Source organism: Rattus rattus, chromosome 6, assembly GCF_011064425.1.
Source record: "Rattus rattus isolate New Zealand chromosome 6, Rrattus_CSIRO_v1, whole genome shotgun sequence".
NCBI lineage: Eukaryota > Metazoa > Chordata > Mammalia > Rodentia > Muridae > Rattus > Rattus rattus.
The window spans coordinates 59,106,157-59,130,804 of record NC_046159.1 but is presented as its reverse complement, the minus strand read 5'-3'; the positions used below and the strand labels follow the sequence as shown (position 1 = coordinate 59,130,804).

At 50.2% G+C, this 24,648-nt stretch overlaps 1 protein-coding gene across 1 annotated transcript in view; it reads right to left on the bottom strand.

Moving 5' to 3' along the window:
- Antxr1 (ANTXR cell adhesion molecule 1) overlaps positions 1-24,648 on the bottom strand; it is a 194,949-nt gene that overhangs the window by 47,175 nt on the left and 123,126 nt on the right. Inside the window, exons 14-17 of the mRNA XM_032906154.1 lie at positions 17,856-17,897; positions 10,553-10,648; positions 9,851-10,018; positions 2,935-3,015 (exon numbers count right to left, since the gene is read on the bottom strand). Coding sequence (XP_032762045.1) covers positions 2,935-3,015; positions 9,851-10,018; positions 10,553-10,648; positions 17,856-17,897 — 387 coding nt within the window. The remainder of the gene's footprint in view (positions 1-2,934; positions 3,016-9,850; positions 10,019-10,552; positions 10,649-17,855; positions 17,898-24,648) is intronic.

Below are 24,648 nucleotides of genomic sequence, written 5' to 3'. Positions count from 1 at the left end.
AGCCAAGCTAACGGAAGTTTGTGAAGTGGAGAGGGAGGGAGGCATTGCAAGCAGAGAAACAGGACTATTGGAAGGTACAGAGGCAGCAAAGGCTCTAGCATGATCAGGACCTGATCCCAGATCTAGACTGGTCGGGACCTGGTCCCATGGGCCCGGCGTCTGGAGCTGGTCAGAAGCAGATGGAACAAAAAGGGAGGCTTTCCTCAGTCAACCCAAGATGTTGGTTTTTTTCCCCACTTGTTGCAAGTCAGACATCAAGAAGAACACATTGAAAGCTTTGTTTTAGAAAGGGCATCCCAGTGGCTGTTTCCTGGAAGCAGGGGACACCTGCATAATGGACTTTAAAATGCTAGGATCCCTTGGGTCACTGGTTTCCTATCTAGATGGTTCTCTTTTACACTGACCTAGGGATTTCCTGGTGGGATTCAAGGAACCATGGAATGAAAGAGGGTAGCAGGCTGGGAGGCAGCCATGTTTGCCCTGTGTGGTCAGTCAGCTCGGGCGAATGGGCTAAAGTTTTCATGGCTCTTGCACTGATGGGCTGGGGGAGCTGCCAGGCCTCCTGAGTTCAACACTCTGAAACAGCTCAGAGTGTGGCAGGGACTGTAATTAGGTGACTTTTGTTTTTGTTTTGCTTTAGAGGAAAATTCAGAACCTGTGACTCTTGTTCACAGGCACATGGCTGCTCAGAGTGACTTCGAGTTCTTGGAAAATGTGGTCAACCCCATAAATCTCGAACAGTCATCACTGTAGGTCTGTAGTGAATGTTCTGAGGTTACGCAAAAACAAAGCAGAGGAGGCAGCTGGCCATGTGTACAGAGGACCTTTCTGTCCTAGAACTCTCCCAGACACACCTGGGAGGAAGGTGCTTAGCCTCAGACACACCTGTGGGGCTTTCTTGGCCTCAGGCACACCTGTGGGGCTTTCTTGGCCTCAGGCACACCTGTGGGGTTTCTTAGCCTCAGGCACACCTGTGGGGGTTTCTTGGCCTCAAGCACACATGTGTGTGAGGGGATTCTTTTCCTCAGGCACACCTGTGAGGGGTTTCCTAGTCTCAGACACCTCTCAGTCACCTGTGATAGGTTTTTTTAGCCTCAGGCACACCTGTGAGGGGTTTCTCACACCTGTGGGGGTTTCTTAGCCTCAGGCACACCTGTGGGGTTTCTTAGCCTCAGGCACACCTGTGGGGGTTTCTTAGCCTCAGGTACACCTATGGCGTGATTCTTTTCCTCAGGCACATCTGTGAGGGATTTCTCACACCTGTGGGGTTTCTTAGCCTCAGGCACACCTGTGAGGGGTTTCTCACACCTGTGGGGTTTCTTAGCCCCTGGCACACCTGTGGGGGTTTCTTAGCCCCTGGCACACCTATGGGGCTTTCTTGGCCTCAGGCACACCTGTGGGGCTTTCTTGGCCTCAGGCACACATGTATGTGGGGGGATTCTTTTTCTCAGGCACACCTGTGAGGGGTTTCCTAGTCTCAGACACCTCTCAGTCACCTGTGATAGGTTTTTTAGCCTCAGGCACACCTGTGAGGGGTTTCTCACACCTGTGGGAATTTCTTAGCCCCTGGCAAACCTGTGGGGGTTTCTTAGCCTCAGGCACACCTGTGGGGTTTCTTAGCCTCAGACACTGTGAAGACTATGCTGAGTAGGTTGAGGTGGGAAGACACATGTTAAGGGCGGGCGGCACAGCCCTCTGGGTTCTGCACAAAGAGGAGCCGGTGAGCTCTGCTTCTGGACTGTGGGTACACTGTGACCAGCTGCCTCCATCTGCTGGGACTCTCTTACCACGCTGGGTTTTAATGTCAAACTGTGAGTTAGAGTACATCCTTCCCCTCCTAAGTTGATGTTTATTTATTTCAATATGTGTGGGTGTTCTGCCTGAATGTAGGCATGTGTGCCTCTTGTGTGCCTGGTGCCCATGCAGGCTGGAAGAAGGCATCACTGTTACAGGTGCTGTGAGCAGCCATGAAGGCTCCCTGCCCGAGAGCTCTAACCGTTGAGCCATCTCTCCAGCCTCAACACTCAGTTGCTTTTCTTGGGATTTTATCACGGCAACAGGCAAAGCAACGAAGACAAGGTAGCCAGCTATACCAAGACAAGGCTATCACGATCAAATTTACACAGATGAAACAGAGAGGATAGGGGATCTGCCTCAAGTTTTTTCAGTTAGGAAGGAAATGACAAGTCTGCCAGACTCTCCTAAATGAGAAACCTATATTTTGTGTTTTGGTAAATCGATCAGGTTCCCGAGGAAGATGCAGGTTGCTGGAAGCTGAGGGAGAATTTTGTTCTGAGCCTGGCTGTCTCATCGGCTGATGAGAAACCTCCTCTCCTAAGAAGGGACATCACTTACCTCCTCCGCTTGTCCCCATTTACAGTGAAGATACTGGCTTCCTGGTTCCTAGGTAGCACCACCTGTGTAACCCCCACAAAGCCAGTGCCAGCACCTGATAGATCCTGGTCTAACCTCCATGATGGCAGAAGGCCCTAGGGTCCTGGCCAGCTGTCCAGTGCCCGTGGGCAGATGCCTGGAGCTCTCTGCTGCCTTCGTGCCTCTCCTGTGGTGCTGGCTCTGTGTCTCTCCAGTGGTCTATGTGGATGAGGACCAGAGACCTCCCTCTGGAGTCTGCCTGCAGCAGAGCCTAGCTGGACCTGCCACTCATGGCACCCTAGACCGAAAATCTCACGTTCCAGGCAGCTAACACCAGTGTATTTCTGACAAAGTTCTTTTCAGAAAAGCAAATTGAAACGCAAGGTCTGACAACAACCAGAATTTTAAAAATTGCTATCTGATTTGTCACCATCGGAAATAATAGCTGGAGTTGTATATGAGTAGTTATTCAGGTGCTACTAAAACAGAGTGAGAAAGGGGTGTGTGTGTGTGTGTGTGTGTGTGTGTGTGTGTGTGTGTGTGACCATTGGCGCATCCTACCGTGTCTCCCGGCTGTGGCCTCATCACGGACACTCGATCATACCCTTTTCTCAGCAGAACCCACAAGGCATCGAGTTTTCCCTGAAATAAAAGAAATGCAAGACGATAACATATAAAACTGGTCTGGCAGACAGGCCCTGTAGATATAAAGAACTTTCCCCATCTTTCCCCCAGGCCTCTCCCATCATGTTAGAAGTACAGCTCTGGTGAATTGGCGAACGTGGATTAGGGTCTCCACTGTCTAATGCAGGGGGTACACTCTAATAGCAGAGAACAGGTCTCCATGTGAAGTGTGCTTCGTACAGGGGAGTTGGGTAGATTCTACTGCATGAGTGTGTGTGGTGTCCTGGAGGACAGTGATGGGAAGATGGGGGATGTCTGCAGAGCTCAGCCTCAATCCAGATCCTTTATGGTGGCAGCACTGAAGTCACTCTGGTGGGTCAAACTACACACCTGAAAAACTAGGCCCTTGAACACTGGCCAGCTGTCGTCTCAGCTCTGGAGGGTTAAATGTGATCTTGCCAAGTGCTAAGCTTCTCATCTCCTATTACAAAGAGCCTACCAAAGTCTTTGGAAATGTTCTGAAATGGGTTTAGCATCACTGGTGGACATAGTGGGTATTGTATCCAGCATAGTTCTCTGCCTGAGGCAATGCTAAGTGTCAGCTAACTGTTTCCTTGGAGTTTCTTGGAGGACAAGCCCTTACAGCTCATGATGTTAGGTGGGTGAATGGCTTCTCTTTATTTCCAGGAGGGAGGGGCTCTAAATATTCGGCTTGTAAATCAGCCCACCCATGTTGCCTTTTTTGCTAGACACTTGACCCCTGGACAAATGAGGAACAATGACTTGAGGCTGAAAGGAGAAAATTTGGCTATTGAAGAAAGGAGCTACTTAGCAGAAACAGAAAGCTGCACACACAGCCAAGAGCTGCTTGCATATGCAGTCCCAGGAGAGAGTGAATGACATTCCTGGTGGAGACAGTGACTGCACAGAACCTAAGAAGAAACTCTTGTTGACCCAAGGAAGCTGTACCTGGGCTATTTTATCTCCAGCCTGCAACACAGAGCTTTCTCAGCTCCCCAAGGCTTGCTCTTCTTAAAGTGTGTGTGTGTGTGTGTGTGTGTGTGTGTGTGTGTGTGTGTGTGTGTGTGTGGTGTGTGTGTGTGTGTGTGTGTGTGTGTGTGTGTGTGTGTGTGTGTGTGTGTGTGTGTGTGTGTGTGTGTGTGTGTGTGTGTGTGTGTGTGTGTGTGTGTGTGTGTGTGCGGCGCTGGGGGAATTCTACTTTTCAAGGTTGTTCTTGGAACCCAGCCTGACCTGTGTCAAGTGCTTCACCCAAGTGAGCTGCCGTCTCTAGCTTTTCTGGACAAGGCAAGACCATCCTATTCCATTCTTTCTTCAGCATTCTGAATTTTGACTGTCCCTCAGGTGAACCTGAAGCCCTCTGTTTATGACACAAGAAATGTGGATAACTGCCTTTGCCTGTTTCTGAGCCTGCATCAGGTGACTTCCAAGGCAGGAATTGGAGGAAGCATTAGGAAAGAGAGTGGTCACAACTGGCTAAGGATAAAAGTTAGCTCTAGGGGCCAGCGAAATGACTCAGCTGGTAATGGGGTTTGCCACACAAACTGGTGACTTGAGTTTGATCCCAAGAACCCACGTAAAGGTGGAGGGAGAGAACCGACTGACTCCACAGAGTTCTCCTGACCTGCACTTGTAAGCTGTAGCTCATGCCCCTCTCCCTATCACGCTTGCTCTCACAGACAATAATATATTTTAAAAATTAAGTGAAAAACAAAACCAAAACTCTTTATGGTCAGCCAAGTTCCCGACAAATGTTCTCAAAGCCCAGATTTTCTAAACACAGCAGAAACCTGTTGATTAAAGCTGAGGATCCCTTCCCTAAGGCCTGGTGTGTGTGTGTGTGTGTGTGTGTGTGTGTGTGTGTGTGTGTGTGTGTGTGTAGGGGAACTGTCCCTGTCATATTGGGGTGCGACTCTGCTCTTCCTTCATTCCCCAGGCAAAATGCCAGCCGCTTCTGTGAAGCTATGACGAAGATTCCACCACAAACCCCAGAGTCCCAGCCAGGGTGTGTTAGCTGACATTTAAAAATAGCTCCTTCCATATGAAGTTGACACAGTTTGACTATAAAATGGGAGATTTACCAGCGCCAGGCTCCCACACCACACCTCTCCTCTGCCTCAGACCGTAACTTAAATGCACGGAGAAGTGAAGGTCCACACGGCTTCCCCCCCCTGTGTAGTGGTGGGACCTAGCGGATCCCCACGCAAAGCACCCTGAGCACTGCTGACTTCTCTCATCTCAGTGCTCTTCGGAGCTACCTGTCTTAGCTGGCGGATTCAGCTCTGAGATGGAAACTTGAAGACAGCTCAATTTACAGCACTGCTCTGAACAGAAGTCTGTATTTCTGGGCTTCGAAATACATGGTAGTTTAATCCACAACCCCGTCGCTCATACACATTTGCAGGGAGCAGCCTGTCAGTCTTTCAAGGCAGGTCCTGGCTTGGCTCTTTAGCTGCCATTTCTCTCATTCCCTGATATGTGGAGAAGCTACTGGAAAAAGGGATGAGTAGTTTCTCTGAAGTCTGCAGTCAAGTTCTAGTTTTAATCCAGCTGGTGGCCATGTATTTGGGCATGACTTAACTTGTCTGCAGTGACCAGTTCTGTTTAATGAGAAGCACGGGGTGCCGTAAATCCAGGAAGCAAAAACCAAGCAAAGGAAAACGAAGCTAAACACCAGGGGAAATTCCCCCATCATGAGCCTGGAGTGTAGATGAGGGGAAGTGTGGTTGGTGTGGTCTGGGTCTGAATATAGCATGGGGTATGATGTGGGGACAAGAGGAGGAGCCCACGGTAACCCTTTCCCCTCAGCTCCTGCGGGGCTGCTTATCAAGCTTGTCCATCTGCTTCTCAGCTCTCGGGAAAGAAGGAGAATGGCGGCTCTATTACAACCCATTGCACCATGAAGATGATTCCAGCCACTTTTGCTGGAGGGCTCAACATGGACCCAGGATGTGCTGCAAGTTTTGTGCTAGGGGCAGGGTTCTCCCAGTTCACAATGGGGATGGAAGGCAGACGCGGCATGGACTGGTCATTTTCCAGGAGCCTCCTGTCCTCCCCGACTGTCTGCATTTCTTTGCATAATGCCTCTGCACCAGCTAGCTCCCCTTGGCTCACAGGCGAACTAGAAGGACATGAGAGTGAGGTGAGGCTGAAGGGAGGCATTTGTCCCTTCTGCCCCCTTCTGACTTCCCTGTCTCTCTCTGGTGACTGTATTCCTAATAGGGTGGCCTCACTGTGGGGCCTCTGAGCCTAGCTCACCATTTGTTAATCTTACCATTTGCAGTGTCCCCCTGTGTTAGTGCAGAACTGTGACAAACACCAAGAGAGGGTACCGTGTGGGACTTAGGTCTACATACACCTTCTAGACAGGGCCAAAGAGCAAAGACTGGAGGCCTCAGTAAGAGGCGACACTGAGGAGGGTGTGTAAGAACTTATATAACCAGTTAAGAATGTCAGAGCCACAGTCTCTGGGAGCTCATATGTGTGCCAGACACAACAGGTCTGATACACGTGAACTCACAGCCCTTGTGACAGCACACACAGAACATGCACAAGTTCAAGGCAGATGATAGCCCATCCATCATGGAGAAGGGGAAGTGGGCACAAAGTCCCATCCCTAACCAAGGAGCTATCTGTCCCTGATACATGCTGGGAGAAGGAAAACCCGAAATTTTCTACAATGGAGTACCTCTGGGTCTATCAGTCATACGTCATATGCCAAGGCCCAAGGTCCAGGAGTAATTGGCCAGCACAAAACACACTGAATGATTTTTGGTGTGTTTTTTGTTTTGTTTTGGTAATTTTTTTTTGTCTTATTGGAGAGAGAGAGAGAGAGAGAGAGAGAGAGAGAGAGAGAGAGAGAGAGAGAGAGAGAGAGAATATGAATATGAAGTTGGGGAGAGGAAAGAGAAAGAATTATGACCAAAATATATCTTTTAACATTAAAAAAAAACAAAAACAAATGCCAGAGTCATCTTTTGCTCCTGGGCCATGAGGAAACAGGTGGTGAGGTGGATGAAGGATGCTGATCTCTGCCCCTTTCCACAGCTCATGATGGCCTCCCTGGCAACACACACTCTGGGCCCCTATAGGCCTCCGGGTAATAATCCTCTTATTGCTCTTCTCTGGTGTGACTGAGGGGCCTCTGAGCCTAGCTCACTTTCTGATAGCTTTACCGTTTGCAGTGCGCCTCCTGTGTTGGTGCAGAACTATGACAAACATCCAGAGAGGGTGCCATGTGGGACTTAGTGTTTTATGAGGTCCCTTTAATTCCCACAGGAATCTTAGCTAGAAAAGGCTCAGCATGAGATGTGGGCTTTACACACGTGAGGGCTGGAGCACTAGTGGAACATCTTCCCCGGGATTTCTCAGGTCCTCTCTGCACTTCTGCCCCCCTTCATGAACTGTGCCTTCAATGGCCTCTTCCTGGACAGAGCATGCCACTGTGTGGCCTAACGGGTTTGGGCCTTGGAAGTGGTTTCTCACCACACCTCATGCTTTGGCTCTTCAGCCGGAGCTGGTGGAGCACCTCTGTGCTAGGCTCCATGCTATTTAGTGGGGCTTCAAGGGATAATCGGTGCCTGCAAGGGGTGAAGTCCAGTGAGAAGGCTCATAAACCAGAGAGAGTCTTCTTAACTGCGACCTGCTCATCTCTAACCTAGCACTGGGCACGTGCGAGTGCTGACGTTAGCTGCTCCACCAGCTAGGAGGACCCTGCAAGCTTGCCTATGACCTCAATCAGAGTCGTGACCAGTGAGAGCCGCCAGTCTCATGGGCTTCCTCCACCTGTCCTGTGAGGTGACTCCAGGACTAGGATTCCAACTCACTTAACATCAATGTGCTGGGTGGTAAAAATGTCACATCAGAGCTGATGTAAAAGCTAACCTGGGCTTTCTTGCTGAGGTTCCTGACACATCCCAGTCAAGCTCTTCGCTCATTTCAATAACCTAGGTGACCAGTTCCTATCCTCTGGGATCCAGCCCTGTGTCTCGCAACACTGACTGTGACCTCCTGGGCTTCTTAAAACCCAGAGGCTGGGCCTGACACTGGAGGTTCTGATAAAGCCAGTCTTGGATGTTCTCAGTGTATGTTTCTAACAAGTGCCTGGGTGAGGCTAATGCTGCTGGTTTGGGGACCACACTGAGGAAAGGCGTGGTTTACTACAAGACTAAGGAAGTCGGGAGCCAGGATCACGGTATGACGGCACGTGCCTGTAATCTTAGTACTGTGGGGGCCAAGGTAGAAGGACCATGAGTTCCAGGACAGCCCATTTAACTTTCCTCTTTCTCAAAGGGGAAGGGGCAGGGAGAGCACCAGCAGCCAGAAGTCCGTGGGACAGAAGAGTGTTGGACGCAAAGCTTAGGTATAGGGTCTTAAGGCATGGCAGGTGGAGTAGGGTTTTGAGCGGGCAGAGGAAATGGACAAGACTTGAGGACATCTTGGAGGTGAGACTTAGCCTCTAAGCCTGGAATCTTCATTCTGATGTTCTCTCCTCACCATTACTTGGCTTATGTAGGGCGGAGAAGCCCCACCATTCAGTACCTGTGCTCAGCACAGTAGGGATTTGTCAAGACTCACAGAGAGGATGCAGATTCCAGGAAGGGGCTGGCAATAGTTTTAGATTTCTAAATGTATTTGTCCATAACCTGATTCATCTAGCAAAATCCAGTCTGAAGCCACCAGTTAAGAAAGGAACAAGCACGTCCTTCCAACCTTGAAGATTCCAGAAACAAAAATTCAGCTACAACCGAGGATGCGGTGTTAGTCACAAAGTTGGATTCCTGAAAACGGCCGGACAGGAAAATCCCCCGTCTTCTCATCTCTGAGGATCCTCCTGGCTCCTTCCTGTCTGCACTTGTCTGCACGCTACCGCACGTTCCTCACTGGAGAAGAATTAGCAACAGCAGCCCGTCCCCCACCAGCTGTGCTGCGCCCACAGCTCAGAGTTCAATCCTTTGCCCCAGGGAAGCTTAGTCTAAAAAAAGAATCTCTTGGCTTTAAACACAGCAAACCCCAGTGGAAACTGCACTGACGTTCCCGTGAGCCTGAGCTCATTCAGCTGAGAAACAGCAGCTACCAATCTAGTTTAATTCTACCTACAAGTGCATGCATGTGCGTGTGGAGGCCAGGGGTTGACTGGGGTGTTGTCCCTAGTCGCTCTCGCTTTATTTTTGAGATACAGTCAGCCAGTCTCTCTCTGAACCCAGAGCATACCTGTTTGGCTAGACCCCCTGTCCGGTGAGCTCGGGTGAGCCCCAGGGAATCTTTGTTTATGCAGCAATCACTTTACAGACTCAACCATCTTCCCAGCCCTGGCGTTTATTTTGATCTTTATAAGTGCTGTTCTAAAGCTAAGAAATATTCTGAGATGGATAAAAACTGCCATGTAGCTCCCAGAAGAAGGGCATGGCTGTAGGAATGTGTGTGGGCAGGAAAGGGAACCGATTAATTCTCACACTTTTACTAGAGGCTCAGGAGTGGGTCCAGTTGGGACCTTTGGTTGCAAAGCTCTGCAGGAGCTGGGGTGGGTTACGTCTAGATTCTTCTGCAACGTGTTTCCAAGGATCTGATGACTGTCATGGTGCAGGTGCAGAGGGACACTGTCTAGAGCAGAGTGCTGACCCCCCCACACGAATTCAAAGCCATGCGCGCCCATGATGACATGATAAGAGACCCTTCGGAGCATTGACCACCTCCTGTGGCTTTAACTTCCCAAGGGGCCAGAGTAGATCAGGGCTTGGAGCTGAGGCAGGGGAAGAGAGATGGCGGAGAAGAAAGAAGATTGGTTCACAGCTGGGCAGAGGGAGGGCAGGAGGGTTTCTGGGTAGAGACACACCTTGATGGGGGAGTACCACTTCCGGGGGGACGAAGGCCGGCGCATGTTGTTGTTGAGGTTCCGAGGTTCCGGGAACTCATACTCCTGCTCAGGCATCTTGACTCTTGCGTTCTTTGCCTTTTCTAGCTTTGCCCCTTCTTCTGTGGAGCCTTTTTCTCCCCAGCGAACCTAAGGTTAAGTGAAATTCCACAGAACAAAGTTACAGGGCTGCACGGTGTGCCCCTGAGGACGGGGTCTGAGGCGTGCGCCACTGGGGCCTCTGTTCCTAAAGGACCATGAGCCAGAGAAGTTGAGTGTGTGGAAAAAGGGAAAGCAGAGAGCAGGAGAGGTGAGAGGGGTTGGGAAGCCACGGGCTGGGAGAACGAGAGGGAGAACTGGCTAGGTGGGGCTGGGAGAACGAGAGGGAGAACTGGCTGGGTGGGGCTGGGAGAACGAGAGGGAGAACTGGCTAGGTGGGACACAGAAGTGGGGCTTTAGTCCAATGGAAAAGAAACCCTGGGGGTTTGGCAGATGGCCTCCTCCGACTCACGAGGCCCAGGATGCAGGCATGGAATTAAAAAGACGCACCCTTCCACCTCCCCATCTTTGCATATCATAAGCCACACCCCCCCTAACCTCAAGCATGGACCGCTAGCATTTGTTCAGGGTTTCCATCCCCAGGTAACTGGCACATCCGGAGTTGTGTGATGGTGGACCTCCTACCTCCATTCTTTTAATGCCTCCAACACCTCGTCCACCGTAGTAAGAGGCGTCTACCGTGGGCCATTTCTTCTTCGGCAAACCATCATCGTCTTCTTCCTGCCAAGAGAGAGTGACACATAAAGACAGGCCCTGAGGTTGTGTGTGTCCATTCTGGTGAGGTGGACAGGAGCAAGCTGGTACAGTCAAATGACACAGTTTCAGATCACGTGGTCAAGTCCTCATGCTCACTTGACGTTGGTGCTCACACAGCCTCTCTAAGTATGCTGTCCTGATCCATGAAGAGGGGATTAAATGGTCTGTGGACAGCCCTGGGGAGCAGGTCCTATCCTGCACAGCAGGGTGCTGTCTGAATGTGCCACTGAACTTGGAACCCGAGGAGTACAATCCCTAATGTAACCATGTTATGAGATGGTACTTGACAAGAGGTGACGGGGTCTGAGGGCCACGGCCTCACAAAGTGCATTATTGAGGACTGGCCTTGTCCTAAGTGAGCAGCGGCAGTGGAACTGTGGATTGGTTGCTCTCCTTGGCTAAACTTTCTTGTCCTTCTGCTTCTGCCCTGGACGATGCATGAGAAGGTCCCACTAGATGCAGACCCCTGGCCCTTAGACTTCCCAGAATGACATCTCCAGAAGTTTAAGAAATTAGTTTTTTTTTCCCCTTATAAACCTTCCAGCCTTGGGTATTGTGCTACGGAAGGTCAGCATCGGGAAGAGTTTATGAGTTTCTTCCTTTGGTAATTACAGGAGTACAAACATTGGACACCAACTACTTCAGCTGTTTTGTGATGCATTCGTGGCTGTCACACTCAGAGCAGTGGAGGTAACACTCTGGTGATGTCTTGATGCCCCATCTGGTGGGTGACCCCACCCCTTAGCATAAGAACCTAATTCACATCTCCCCACCCCCTTCCCCCAAATTTGAAAACACTCTGACTGCTTATGTATATAAGCACAAACATCTAATCTTTATCCTTGGCCTCCCAGCACACTTCAGGCACCCTTCTCTCTACATCTCCACTCTCATGTGTGTGTGGGGCCCTGGGATAGGAAGGTAGGCCATAAAGAGACAGGTACTGCCCTTGCCTCCAGTGTAGATTCACAACAGGAAATGCTTAGACATTTGCTCAGCTCTACCAAGCTTCATGTTAGTCCCTGACCTGAGCTTCCCCTCCGAACTCAAACACCAGCCACAAAAGTCAACACTAAGCCCAAGGTCTGAGCGAAGGGCGAGCCAGCGTTTCCCTGCAGTAAGCAGGACTCTGTTTATGCACCAGGGCCTGTAGAGTTGCACAATCCCAGGGAGCGCCGAGGACCTTTGATGTGTTTTTTTTTTTTCACTTGGCCAAAAGTTGAAGGAGTAAACTCATAGGGCTCAGCACCCTCTGACAGCCAAGAGTTTGGGAGGGTGCAGTTCTACATCTAGTTAAAGAAAAGAGGCTTTTGGAAGGTATCTCCCGCCCTACCCTGAGTCACCTTCAGAGATGTATCCAGGAGGGGGAATCTCCAGCACGGATTTTTATCTTTTTTGGTAAAGAAACTTTGGCGACCTCCACAGTTCCTGGAGATAAGGATTAGCTGAGCTAAACTGTTTCTCAGCGTCAAGTAGCAAGGCCTTGTGGGAAATCAGCAGGGCCGAGAAGAGTGGGCTGGGCCACCACAGTCTGTGAGGGTGCCCGCAGGAGATGGCAAGGGTGGGATGGCCTTGTGGGAGAGCCTGCTATATCCACAGCCCGAAGTGCTGCGCCCCAGTCTCTTAATTAGGTCAAACCCTCAAGAGGAAAGCCTTGTGGGGGAGGGGGAGGGGAGGCACAGAGGACAAAATGACACAGAGGGATAGGGACGGAGAGCTGTCAGCAGTGTGCGAAGGTGCTCAGCTGGGGCTGGAGTCTGGTTTCCCACCAGGGGAAGTCCTGTTTAAATCTCAAAGGCTGACATTTGGGCAACTATGTGGGCAATGCCCCAGGTGGCAGAGGCCCACTGTGACGCATTTGTGTTCAGGATGACCAAGCTGAGCTCTCCCAGGAAGCCTGAGATCTCCTGCTGTTGTTACTCTCCCAGTGCTGCCCGTATTACAGCTCCATGTAGTCCGTGTGCTGGGGGAACCCCACCCTGTGTTTGCTACCCATTTTTCCAGACATTTCATTAGTTCCCTATCCTATGTGGAGCCCCGGTTCCCCCAGAGAATTTAGCCTTCTTTCTCAGAGCTTCTTACATCCACCTCTATCGACTCAATAAATATTTAATTAGTTATTAAAGAAAACTGTGGGCAGAAGGAATGAGGTTTCAGATCCTGGGCCTCCCTAACTCCAGCACATACGCAGTGCATGGATAGAATCTACTGGTTCAGGGTGAAGGATGGCCCTGGTCTGGATATGAGCTGACCCTCAAAGCTTTGTGCTGCTCTTCCTTCCTGATATCACAGGCTGGGAGAACCGGGTGAACAGCTTGGACGGAGGGGAACCTCACCCCTTGCTCGCTGTGAAGACCAGAGGGAGAAGATGCTAGAAGCAGAGCTCAGCCCATGCTTCCCAACTAACTTTAAATATTATGGAACCCCAGACATCTTGAACCCAGATGATAAACCCGGTGTGACCCCAAGTAAAGGTCACTCGAGTGTCCTTTCCTTCAACACCCCCCACCCGCATCCCCATCCCCTCAGCCACCGTGGTGTAGTCCCCATGGCAGCACGGTGTTATAGGCAGCCAGAGAGGCAGCTGTTCATATTTACAGAGGAGTCAGCTCTGTGGGTCTGATGACATAAAGGAAGCAGAAGGCTGGAGGGCTGAGTAGGTGGACCCCACCGCAGTGCCTCTTCTGGCCTTTGGGATAAGCTACAGGGGCTCTCTCATCTGTTTTGGAGGTAAATTCATAGGTAGGCCTGAACAGCTGGGCAAGACTTCTGTTTGCAAATCAACCGCTTAAGGTTTAAATTTTCCCCCTTTCTGAATTGCATGCCACAGCATGGTCTCCTCTGTCTCCACGGTGATGAAGGCCAACACGTGACTCTTCTGCGTCCTTCAGTGACCAATGGTGCATTCATTTCCTCAGGAGTTCTTCCTTCAAAAAGGTACTGAAATGTCCAGTACTGAATTCTAGTCTGTGCCGGAACTTGTTTTGGGTGCACATGTTTGAGAGAACATGGTCTGTATGATGCCACTATGGAGAAGGCTCCTGGTAAGCTATACCACTTTTCATAGCATGGTTTTCCTAACACTCTCACATAGCAGTAAACCTGGAAATGTGTTCACAATCGATGGTCCCATGCTGTTCAGGAGTTTGCCCACCATTGAATCTTTAGGATGGGAGGCCTACAGGGGTGGGGGGGGGTGGAGTTAGGTCATTTGGGGTGTCCCTGTGGGGGACTATTGTGCCCCTGATCCCTCCCTGTCACTCTGCTTCCTGGCCACATCCTTTGCCAGGAGCTCCCAGTGTGATGTGGTGTCAGCACTGCCGCAGAGAGCTGTGTAACTACAGCCTGTAACTGACGCTAACCAAACTTCTCTTCTTGTCTAGGTCGTCTGTCTCAGGGGTCGTGCATCACAGGGATGGAGACTCTCACACTCAAAGACGCTGATCTGTTAGAGAGACAGTGCTCACTGGGCTAGGAAGGGACCCCTGACCCAGGTTCATCCGTGCCATTGGCTGACTGTGACCTGTGACTTCTGATCTATGATCGGAAGTGAAGGGATGCATTAGGCTAAGGACCTTCCTCTGCCTGAGGATGAAGTTACCGGGGGCAGAAACTGAAATGAAGGCCCAGGACATGCGGTCTGCTGAGGTCAGAGCAGAAGGAATGTGCACAGACTACAGTTATGGGATCATTAAGGGGGCTGGTGAGGAGAGAGTAGAGGGGAGTAGAGTCCTGGAGAGAGAGAGGCTAGAGTAGGGGTGCATGCCTGGAGCTGCTTGCCTTCGTTGGTTTATCAACCACAACTCTCCCTGGGTCCACCCATCTCTGTCTAAACACTCAGTAGTGATATGAAGTCAAACCGTCTCTGCTGTACACATGATCAAGGTAAACATGAGTTCCTGAGACCTTCATTGTTGAATAACAGTGCATCTTAAGGGAGACAGGTTGTCATGGATTGACTTGACTAACTCAACTGCAGTCGTGGAGGTGATTATACTCAGAGGAGCCTCCAAACAGAGAGCACTGCTAACGCACTCTCCAGAAACTGCCAACTCTTTGGGACAAAGATAGTGAAGATTTAGCCTCACTCTGGTGGCAGTGGGCAGACCCACCCCCAGTGTCCCTCTTAGGTGTCACCCCGAGCTTCCTTCTGCTGAGATTTCCAGAGCTCAGGTGACTTTTCTTTGTACTCGCTTTGCAATTTCACTTCCAGTGACAGAAGATTCCAGAAAGTCATGCCTCACTGAACTCTGCATCCTGTATTTCCTACTAAAGAGGATTCTACATGAAGGAGAAGTGCTATTCAGAGTCAGTAAGCTGCCTTCATTCTAACTTTAGCTATTCACACAGTGACGCATCTCTGTGCCAGCGGCTACTTTTAGGTCAGCTTGACACACGCTAGAGTCATCAGAGAGGAGCGGGGCTCCATGGAGAAAGCGCCTCTTATAAGATTGGGCTGTAGGCAAGCCTGCGGGGCATTTTCTTAACTCGTGGTTGATGTGCGAGGACCCAGTCCATTGTGGGTGGTGCCACCTCTGGGCTGGTGGTCCTGGAATGCCACTAGAAGGCAGGATGAGCAAGCCAGTAAGCAGTACTCTGCATCAGCTCCTGCCGGCAGCTTCCTGCCCTCACTGTTTTTGATGACGGACTGTTAGAGGAAACTGTGAGGAAAAGAAACCCTTTCCTCCACAGGCTGCTTTGGACATAGTATTTTATCATAGCAGTAGCGACCCCAGCAGGGACAGCCTCCCTCAGAATGCGATGGTTGCAGATCTTATGAAGGTCAGTTAATATTTAGCTTGTCTATATATACACCAGGCAGAGGAGCTGCCCTCAAAGGGTGCTCTCTGCCCCCTACCCCTCACCATGTTGTCATGGTCTTTCTACGTAGCCCAGGCTGACTTCAAGCTTGAGCTTCTCCTGCTTCGGCCTCCCCGGGGCTGGGATCACTAACCTGCACCATCACTTGTAGCTCGTGGTAAGATTAACTAGACAGTTCCTAACCTCTGAGTATCCAATGGTCTTAAGCTTTGATGCAGAGGGAGGATTTGCTGCAATGCCCAGAGGTCACCAAGAAGGAGAAAGGAGACTTCGACTTGACAGGGGGACTTTTAGGGCATTCTATGAAGACAGTGCACATGAGCTGTGCTCGAGGCCTCTGTGGGGTCCGTACACGGGGCCGGATTGGAGAAGGCGGAACAGATTCCAGCTGTGATTTGCAAAGCATCGTATAAAATACTTCATATGTTCTAAGTTACGTTATTTCTCTCTGTGGGATTTCTCTCCTTTCTTCCTGCCAGAGCACATTAGGAGGGGACTAGGGCCCCAAGGAGCCCGGGAGCTAACACACATGTTGAAGTAATCTTCCTGGCAGTAGGAAGTTGCCTCCCACAAGCCTTCAGGTCCCAAGTGTCCACAGTCTTCATTCCATTTCAGTCATAGTTCAGCCTCCATATACATATCAAAGGAAGCTGAAAGCCTCAGTTTCTTCCTTCCCCTTGCTTTTATTCGTTCTCTCTTGTTTTATCTGTTCTTTCCTGTTTGGGCTCTAGCCTCGCATCCAAGCCATATCTGTGTACCTACGGTGTCTGTGGACTCTCATGTAAGATGCTACATGGAGAGGACATCGGACGCTACAGTACCCCAGTACCCGCATCTCCAGAGTATTACCTTCTAAAGGTTGGTGCAGAGCTAGCACCGGGAAGAGTCACTGTGAACAATGCTGAGGGTGGCGGCCATGTTCACCCCAGAACTGACAGAGGGGCTCTGTCGTGGAGCTACACTCTCTGCTTTGGGATTCTAAGAGAGAGCTACACACAACACAGGGACACTCAGAACCGTGGGACCAGCCATGGCTCCTGTTCCTGGAGGGTTGAGGATAGACTCAACATGGAGAGAGTGAGAGAGTTTTTTTTCCTCCCCTCTCTCTGCACAGCAATGTGATTTTCTACTTTGATTTCTGGGCAGAGAGTTAACATTCCTGCAAAGATGTGCTTTAATTGATTACCGCTATTAAGTCCCTTGGGGTTCACGCAGTGTTCAGCACATGAGAAACTCGTGGAATTTTAAACTTAATCATCTTTCTCTCTTTGTATGGTGGCTGAGCTGGGACAAGGCTGAGCACTGTTGTCTGAGGTGCATACAAAGAGACTTTAGAGAACTGGAATCATCAACAGACCTTGTGGTCCTACTAAGTTTTCAGACTGAGGACATCTACAGTGGCAGGTGTTACTTCTAAGGGTCCCAGCTGCCCTAAATCAAAAGCCATTTGCTGGAAACTCCTACCCGTTAATCAGCTCCTAACCCCTCAGCTAGTTAGGTAGAGCCGCCCTGCACCACAATGGCTTCCTGGCCCACTCAGTGGAAGAGTCTGAGAGTTTGCCTGTAGACGGTGAGGATTTGAGAGCGAGGCCAGGAATATTAGCATATCCCATTCCAGAGTGGGTATGAATTCACTGGCAGGTTTTACACAATACTGTTTTAAATTAAAGAAAAGTGGATCCTTGGCACAGTCTTAGAAGCAGTGATTGTTTGCAGAGTGTGGCAAATTCGCCACGTCCTATACATGGGAAGGTCATCTGCATTGAGACGAGAATCCTAAAAGGTTTCTGGGGAGAAATTAGACCCTTACAACCGCAAATGATTGTAGTGATAAAGGCATTTACTCTGAGTGTGATGATACATATTTGTGATTCTGTCACTAGGCAGGTTCAGGCAGGAGAGACCTGTGTTAAGAGCCAGCCTGTGCCTCAGGAGGCCCAGTGCCAAGGGGGCCGTGTCTGGGATGCGGCTCAGGTGGAAAGCTTGTGTAACATGTGTGACATCCTGGGTGCCAGCACATCAAAAAGTCAATAACCAAAACTTATCGCCTCCAAAGCTCCCAGGAAATCTTTCAAAATCCTCGAAAGGGAAACAAACAGAAACAGCAGACAAACGTACACATTTGGAAACTGGTCTTTGTGGAAAGAAATCGGCTAAGCTCTGGCTGCCAGAGTTGCTCAGTTCTTGCTCATCCTAGCTAGGAAAGGTCCAAAGGCTCCCCCTTCTCACGCAGCAGGGGCCCAGCCCTGCTCTGCAAGGGGCTAAATACCCAGCCACCTAAATAATCAGCCACGGCCACCACCCCACTCTGCCACCTTCCCACCAGATGCACCCAGCTTTGGGCACTTACCTCACTCTCCTCAACAGGGGGTGGAGGGACCTCCTTAATGATCTGTAAATGAGAAGAACAGGTCAGTGGGAGTCGCTAGCCCCCTGCTTCCTAAGATGTCTGCCATGTCTATAATCCCATAGGAACAGCCCAAAGCATGGGGACTTAGTCTATGGCTGGACATAGTAGCCCAGCGAGAGCAGGGCCTGGGTGTTATTGGGTGCTGTAGTCTCGTGTAGAGAAACCTGTTCCACAGCTGGTTTGTCTCACCAGCGTGGCGATTCTCATTAATTTGTTCACCTGGTCACTCACGTAGGAAGCCACTCCCCTCCTCCACCCAACGATCTACACATTAACAAAGAACAGTGACACACACACACACACACACACACACACACACACACACACACGCACACGAGAGTTAAAGGGTGCTGCAGATACCAGCTAGGTACAGATCAGGCCTACATGTTTGGAGTTCCCCATCACTGACCTTACTGGGTCCATAGAGAGAGAAGATGGGAGTCAGGCTGAGGAACCCCTAAGGGAAGGCAGCAGAGGAGGGCTGCCCAGGGGATCTCCTCCCGGTACCGACAATTCAGAGGCAATCATATTTTAGTAACTATTTACAACACTGTCCTTCAACTGCCCCATCCATCCGATGCGTGGAGAAAGTCACGCAGACATGGTACTCTAGTAAGTCCCTGGGAGTCCCTTTCCTAACATGCTTGGCCTGTTAACTCTACTCATAAAAGGAAAGTCAGGCAGTTAGCTGGACTTTAGGTAGGTTCTTCCCAAGGCACTTTGGCGATGAACTACTGTGCCCCCGTACATTCAGGAACTAGCTACCCTCACCCACACCTACTGTTAGAATTTTAGGACCCCACACTTTCTTTAGGTGACATCTGGCGCTTACAAAGTTTGTCCTGTAACCTTTGCGTTCTCAGCAGCAGCAGGATTGGCCATTTTTGCAAATGGGTGTTCAGGCACCTTTCAGCCTCTTGACCAGGGACTCCCTTAGGCACCAAGCATCTCGTCACCTTCCCACTAAGCGCATTGCTCCTCCCATTTAATAATACGGGGCACTCACTTGGGCTCTGGTCCCCCACCTCTGTCTCCACCCTGCACAGTCTAGAATGTTATCTCCACTGATGAGACAGCTTCCAACAGCAGCCAGGGGCCTCAGGGAGCCCCAGGCATCCAAGGATATTAATTGAGGCAGAGACAGGGCCTCCTGGGTTAGGACTACTGTTTCATCTGTTTCCACTTCCTGTTGCTGTGGGAAGCTGTGACTTTGCTCACCCACTCAGCTCCCTTCTGAGACTCCCTCAGGGGAACCTCTAGGGAAGCCTGCTACTGCCCGATGCTGACTGGCCATCATTCCAGAGACAGCAAATTATTTTAAAACAGGAAATGGCTGGAAGCTGGAGGAAGGGATGAGGGGGTGGGGGTAGCAACTTGAATGGGAGGAGACGGGGATGTTGGCAGGATGTTTGCAAAAAGGCAGATGCTGTGGAGAAGACAATGCCTCTAGCTCTGAAGAGGCTTAAGGCTGCTCCTTCACTTCATGGAAGCCTAGCACAGCTGTCAAATGTAAACCCAGGCTGGCCTTTTCACAATGGTGAGGATTTGAGATGCCTCTGGGTCTCCTGCAGCCTCATCAAAGAAGCAGAACAAATCCATAAAGCTTGCAGGAGTTGAGTCACCCAGAGCGATAGTGTGCAGTGCTGGGGCTATGAAGACAGCGTGCAGATGAAGGCGCTCTCCCCTCGTCCGCTTCTCTCTTCATTGCATCTTTAATAGTCCTCCGCGCAAGCCAGGTAACTGTATGGCTCCATGACACGCCCAGACAGGAGCCTGGCGTCTGTCTGGACGGTGGCCATGGCACTCAGGGATGTCAGCAGTTAGTACATGAACGGCTGGGGAGAAGGCTCTGCTGGTAAAGTGCTTGCTGTGCAAGCACAAGAACCTGAGGAATGAGTTCAGACCCAACCACCCATGCAAAAGCCAGATGTGGAGTTTTGTGCCTGTAATTCAAGTACTAGGGAGGCAGAAATGGGCTGATCCTTGGGGCTTGCCGTCTTGCCAACCTAGGCCGATCCATGAACTCCAGGGTTGTCTCAAAAAATAAAGTGGAAATCCACTGAGGACAACATTTAAGATCTAACTCTGGTTTCCATATGCACACAGGCATACATGCATGATGCACGGGCACACACATACATACACACTCACAAACTCACAGCACAACTCACATTTAGCCTACTTCCCACTTATTGAATATGTCTATTCCATATCCTAATGGGCCAGATCTGAACAGAGCCCTGAAAACAATGGCATCATACATGATGTACTAATGCTGGTTACAAGGAGTACACTCTGTAATCCAGACAAGGAGTACACTCTATAATCCAGACAAGAAGTATACTCTGTAATCCAGACAAGGAGTACACTCTGTAATCCAGACAAGGAGTATACTCTGTAATCCAGACAAGGAGTACACTCTGTAATCCAGACAAGGAGTACACTCTGTAATCCAGACAAGGAGTACACTCTGTAATCCAGACAAGGAGTACACTCTGTAATCCAGACAAGGAGTACACTCTGTAATCCAGACAAGGAGTACACTCTGTAATCCAGACAAGGAGTACACTCTGTAATCCAGACTCCACGGGAATGCAATGTAAACTGGGTGCCTCAATTTCTGAAAAGCAAACTACAATGTTCATCTAAACAGAAACTGGGCTCTAACCCGGCCTTCCTGATGAGTGGCGGGCAGAGACAATGAAGAGCTGTCCCGGTTGCTTTGAGCTGGTGAGCCCAGCCTGGCCTGGCACAGGATAGCCAGATGGAATCATTCCTATGCCAAGAGCAGCACATGGGCTGCCCCGTACAAGGCTCTGAGCAAAGGGAAATGCACATCCTCCTGTATTCCCCACAGCCCCGCTACACAACAGAACTGTATTCCACTTGAGAGAAAAAGGAAGTAATGAAATTTGGAGAATAAATGGATCTTGGAAGTATTGTAATATAAGATGGGATCCAGACTCAGAAAGGTCAGCAGCATACTCCCTGTCTCACAGGTGGCTTGCAGCTCTTCATGGGTTTGTGTACTAACATATCAGTGAGGGTGACTGTGGGTATTGGCTTTAAATCTAAAGAGGGGTCTGTAAGAGAAGGTAGAGGGGTGGAAGTGGGGCAAGTGGGGGCTCATGTGATGTAAAAGCAGAAAGGAGGCCACTGAGGGTGGAGGGCACAGGGGAGGTTAGAGATGAGAGAGAAGCAGGGAGAAGAATCAGAGGAAACAAACTTTGTAGTGCTGGGGACTAACCTCCGGGCACAGCACATGTAGGTAAACGCTCTACGGCTGGCTTACACTTAGGCCACACCCAAGGCGGTTGGTGGAGGTACAATGAAGGCAGATCAGACATGTGGCGGGGTAGCCTTGGGACGCTCTGACAACCGCAGTGTGGCCATTGCGGCTTATAGTCAAGTTCAACTGCTAGGCGTGGAAAGCCCGCTTCACAACTGTAAAGTGAGCTCATGCACCGGCGGCGTTGTCTCGCGTGCTGTTCTTTCTCCCTTGGAAGTGCTCCTAAGAAGTTTTATTTCTCAAAGCTCAGCTTGGCCTTGCTGCCTCAGCAGCTGGGCTTTGGAACTGACTGTGCTCTGGCCACGTGGCCGCTGGAGCTACCTGATGTTCCTTCTCACTGGGCACACATTTGAGGTGGAAGTCAGGCCTCTGGTGCACATGAAGGCAGGAGGTCACAGCCTGGCTGTCATCCACTGAGAGACTCTCCACTACGACTTCATGTGTGTTTTTATTTTTATTTCTCGTGTGTATGAATGTTTTGCCTACATGTAGGTAACCACAGAAGTGCCTGGTGTTCTTGGGGGTCAGAGGAGGATGTCTGGTCCTTTGGAGCTGGGCTTAGAAAATGTTGTGAGCTTTTATGTGGGTTCTGGGAACTGAATCCCTGTCCCCTGTAACCACTGAGCTACCTTCCCAGGCTCGTGACTTTATATCCCTCTCCCAGCCTGTTTCTTCTCTCCATGATAGGAGCTGGGTGTGGCCAAACGGCACAAGCTCCCGGGAGACAGATACTTGTCTCATGGAATAGACCACAGTACTGAGCAGAAAGGATTTTTCTGACCTCTTTCTCTATAGTCTGTATTTATGCCTTGCGTGGTTTGCGTCTGAGCTGCACCCCTCGGACTCCCAAAGCCTCCTCTGCACCCTACACCTGGTCTCTCTGCCAAGGGATGCTGTGCCAGCACGTGGGCCTCTCTGTGGTCTATGCTGGCCCGGGTCCACAGCTGAGACTAACGAATCTGTTAACAAAACTATGTATTAAGCTCAGCAGTTGCCGAATTTTCCAATATTAGAATCATGTAGAGGATTTCTTGCTGTACAGAACTGTGGGTGTACTGTCTCCCCGGCAGACTTGGACCAGGCATTTCTAGAAGGTTCCTAAATAATGCTGACTTCTGGCAGACTTGGACCAGGCATTTCTAGAAGGTTCCTAAATAATGCTGACTTCCAGGGTGTGTGGACCATGTTCTTAGAACCCTGAATCACCTTATTTCTAAGCAGTCGGTCTGTATCAACCTGCTCTGGGCAGAGTGTGCTTTGTTTTGGTCAGACACTCCCACAGTGCTGTGCTGTGGACTTTTACAGCTGAACAGAAGCACCGGCCCTAATTCCTGTGTGACACAGGTTTGTAACTCCAGTGCGTGTGAAACAAGGGAAGAGGATCTCAGGTTCGAGGCCAGCATGCGTTACACACTGACACCCAGTCTTAAAAACAGCTGTTATTGTCTCCTTTCTGTTGCTATAGTGAAACACTTTAATCAAAAGCAACTTAGAGGGAAGGATTGATCTGGCTTATACTATCAAGTCCTAGTCCACCACAGAGGGAAGTCAGGGCAGGAGCTCAGGCAGGAATTTGGAGCAGAAATTGTGAGGGGACTTTGCTGGCTGTGCTTCCACGTCTAGTTAGTAATCTTACACAGCCCAGGGTGCCGTCCACAGTGGGCTGCCCCTCCACATTAATTATCAATCAAGACCATCCCGCACAGTCAGGCCAATCTGATCTGGGCAATCCCTCGGTCCAGGCTTTCCTCTCAGATGACTACAGGCTATGTCAAGTTGTCAATTAAAGTTAACGAAGGCAGGAACTAACCAACAAATAAACTGAAACCCAGCAGCCTTGGGACGCTCGATGTCAATGGTGACGGTGTCCTTGCCCTGTTATCTGGTCTCTCAAGTACTGTCATGAGGTGAGGACACCATACCCTTGGCTCTCTTTGGAGGCAAGCCTTTACCTCTTCTCTTGGGTTCCTCTGCATATTGAACCGTCTCAGCCTGGGACAAGTCCAGCTATGTGGCTTCCTGGACCTCAAGCACAGATCTTATCCTTTGTGGTCCACACTATTGGCGGTGAACTCTAAGTTGCATTCACAACTCCCTTTGCTGCAGTGGACTCTGAGCTTCTGGAAGATGCTCATGGGGCCAGCTTTTGTCTCTGACCCGTAGCTCAGAGCACGTGCTTCTCTAAAGGAGAAGGTGCAGGAAGCATGTCCTACGGTTCTCAAAGTCCCGCTCTCAAGTAAACACTTAATGCTTGATGGTGCAAGCCTCACTTCTGGCCTCTCAGTCCTCCTGCACTAAGATACACGAAGTCTCCCAGAGCAGCCCGGGTTACTAAGGCAAAGGTGGGGAATCTCACAGCATCTGGACTGAGGGGTAACTGCTGCTTTCCTGTCCAGCACTCAGGCCCATTCTACTTCCAAACTCCAGCTTCTAAGTCTGTTCAGTGCTCTGTGGCTTAACATTTTGCTTCTCAGCTCCGTGTCCCAAACCAGTTTCCTGGACAACTTGAGCATTGCACACACGATCTATGTTGTTACACCACAGGTCCATCCTGTGTGTGTTCGTTCATGTGAGGGAGTCGTGACAGTTCTTTTTTAAAAAAAAATCACAAAACTGAGAAATTGTACTAGTTTGAAAGAGATGATTTTCAAAGGCCAATGAGAAATTAAATGAGCACTTTCTTTAGTTTTGTGTGTGGTGGTGGTGACAGAATTCATAGAATGTTCACCATCATAGACCTAGTGTCATGGAGGGGCAAGGTTGACTGGCTGGTAGTTAGCTGAACAGGAAATGCAAATTCTACACATGCACGCACACCTCAAGTGCTTTCTCGATTCCATTTACACGTGTGCAATCAAGCAAGACCTGAGTGTGCGCTCTTCTCTTTATTGGAGACGCATATCCAATGCCTAAGAGATAGGAGCCTGTCCTGGTTCTATGAACCAGGGACTGAATGGAGGAAGAAAGCCTTCAGCATGTGAGAAGGGAGCTTGGACAGCGATGGGGTGCTGGGAGAGTCACGGGTGCAAAGAAGCCTCTCTTCATAGGAGACCTTGCTAAAACCAGAGAGAGGACCTTGGGGCTCCAGAGAGAAGACAGGGGGGCTCCAGACAGTGGGGTTATAGAGAGAAGACAGTGGGGCTCCAGACAGTGGGGTTATAGAGAGAAGACAGTGGGGGTCCAGACAGTGGGGCTCCAGACAGACAGTGGGTCTCTAGAGAGAAGACAGTGGAGGTCTGGAGCCCTCTTTTGCTCTACAAGAACCACAGTTGTGTGTGGACAGGTACAGAGCTGAGAGCAAGATGGTGCTTGCAGGACGCTGGGCCTCATCAGAACTCCATAGATGGTTTACTTTTAATGGAGAGAGTAACTGGGCAAGACAACAGCAGATTTTTCTCTCTCAGACAGTGCTGAGTGAATACCAGGAACAGTGAGCCCAAGCCA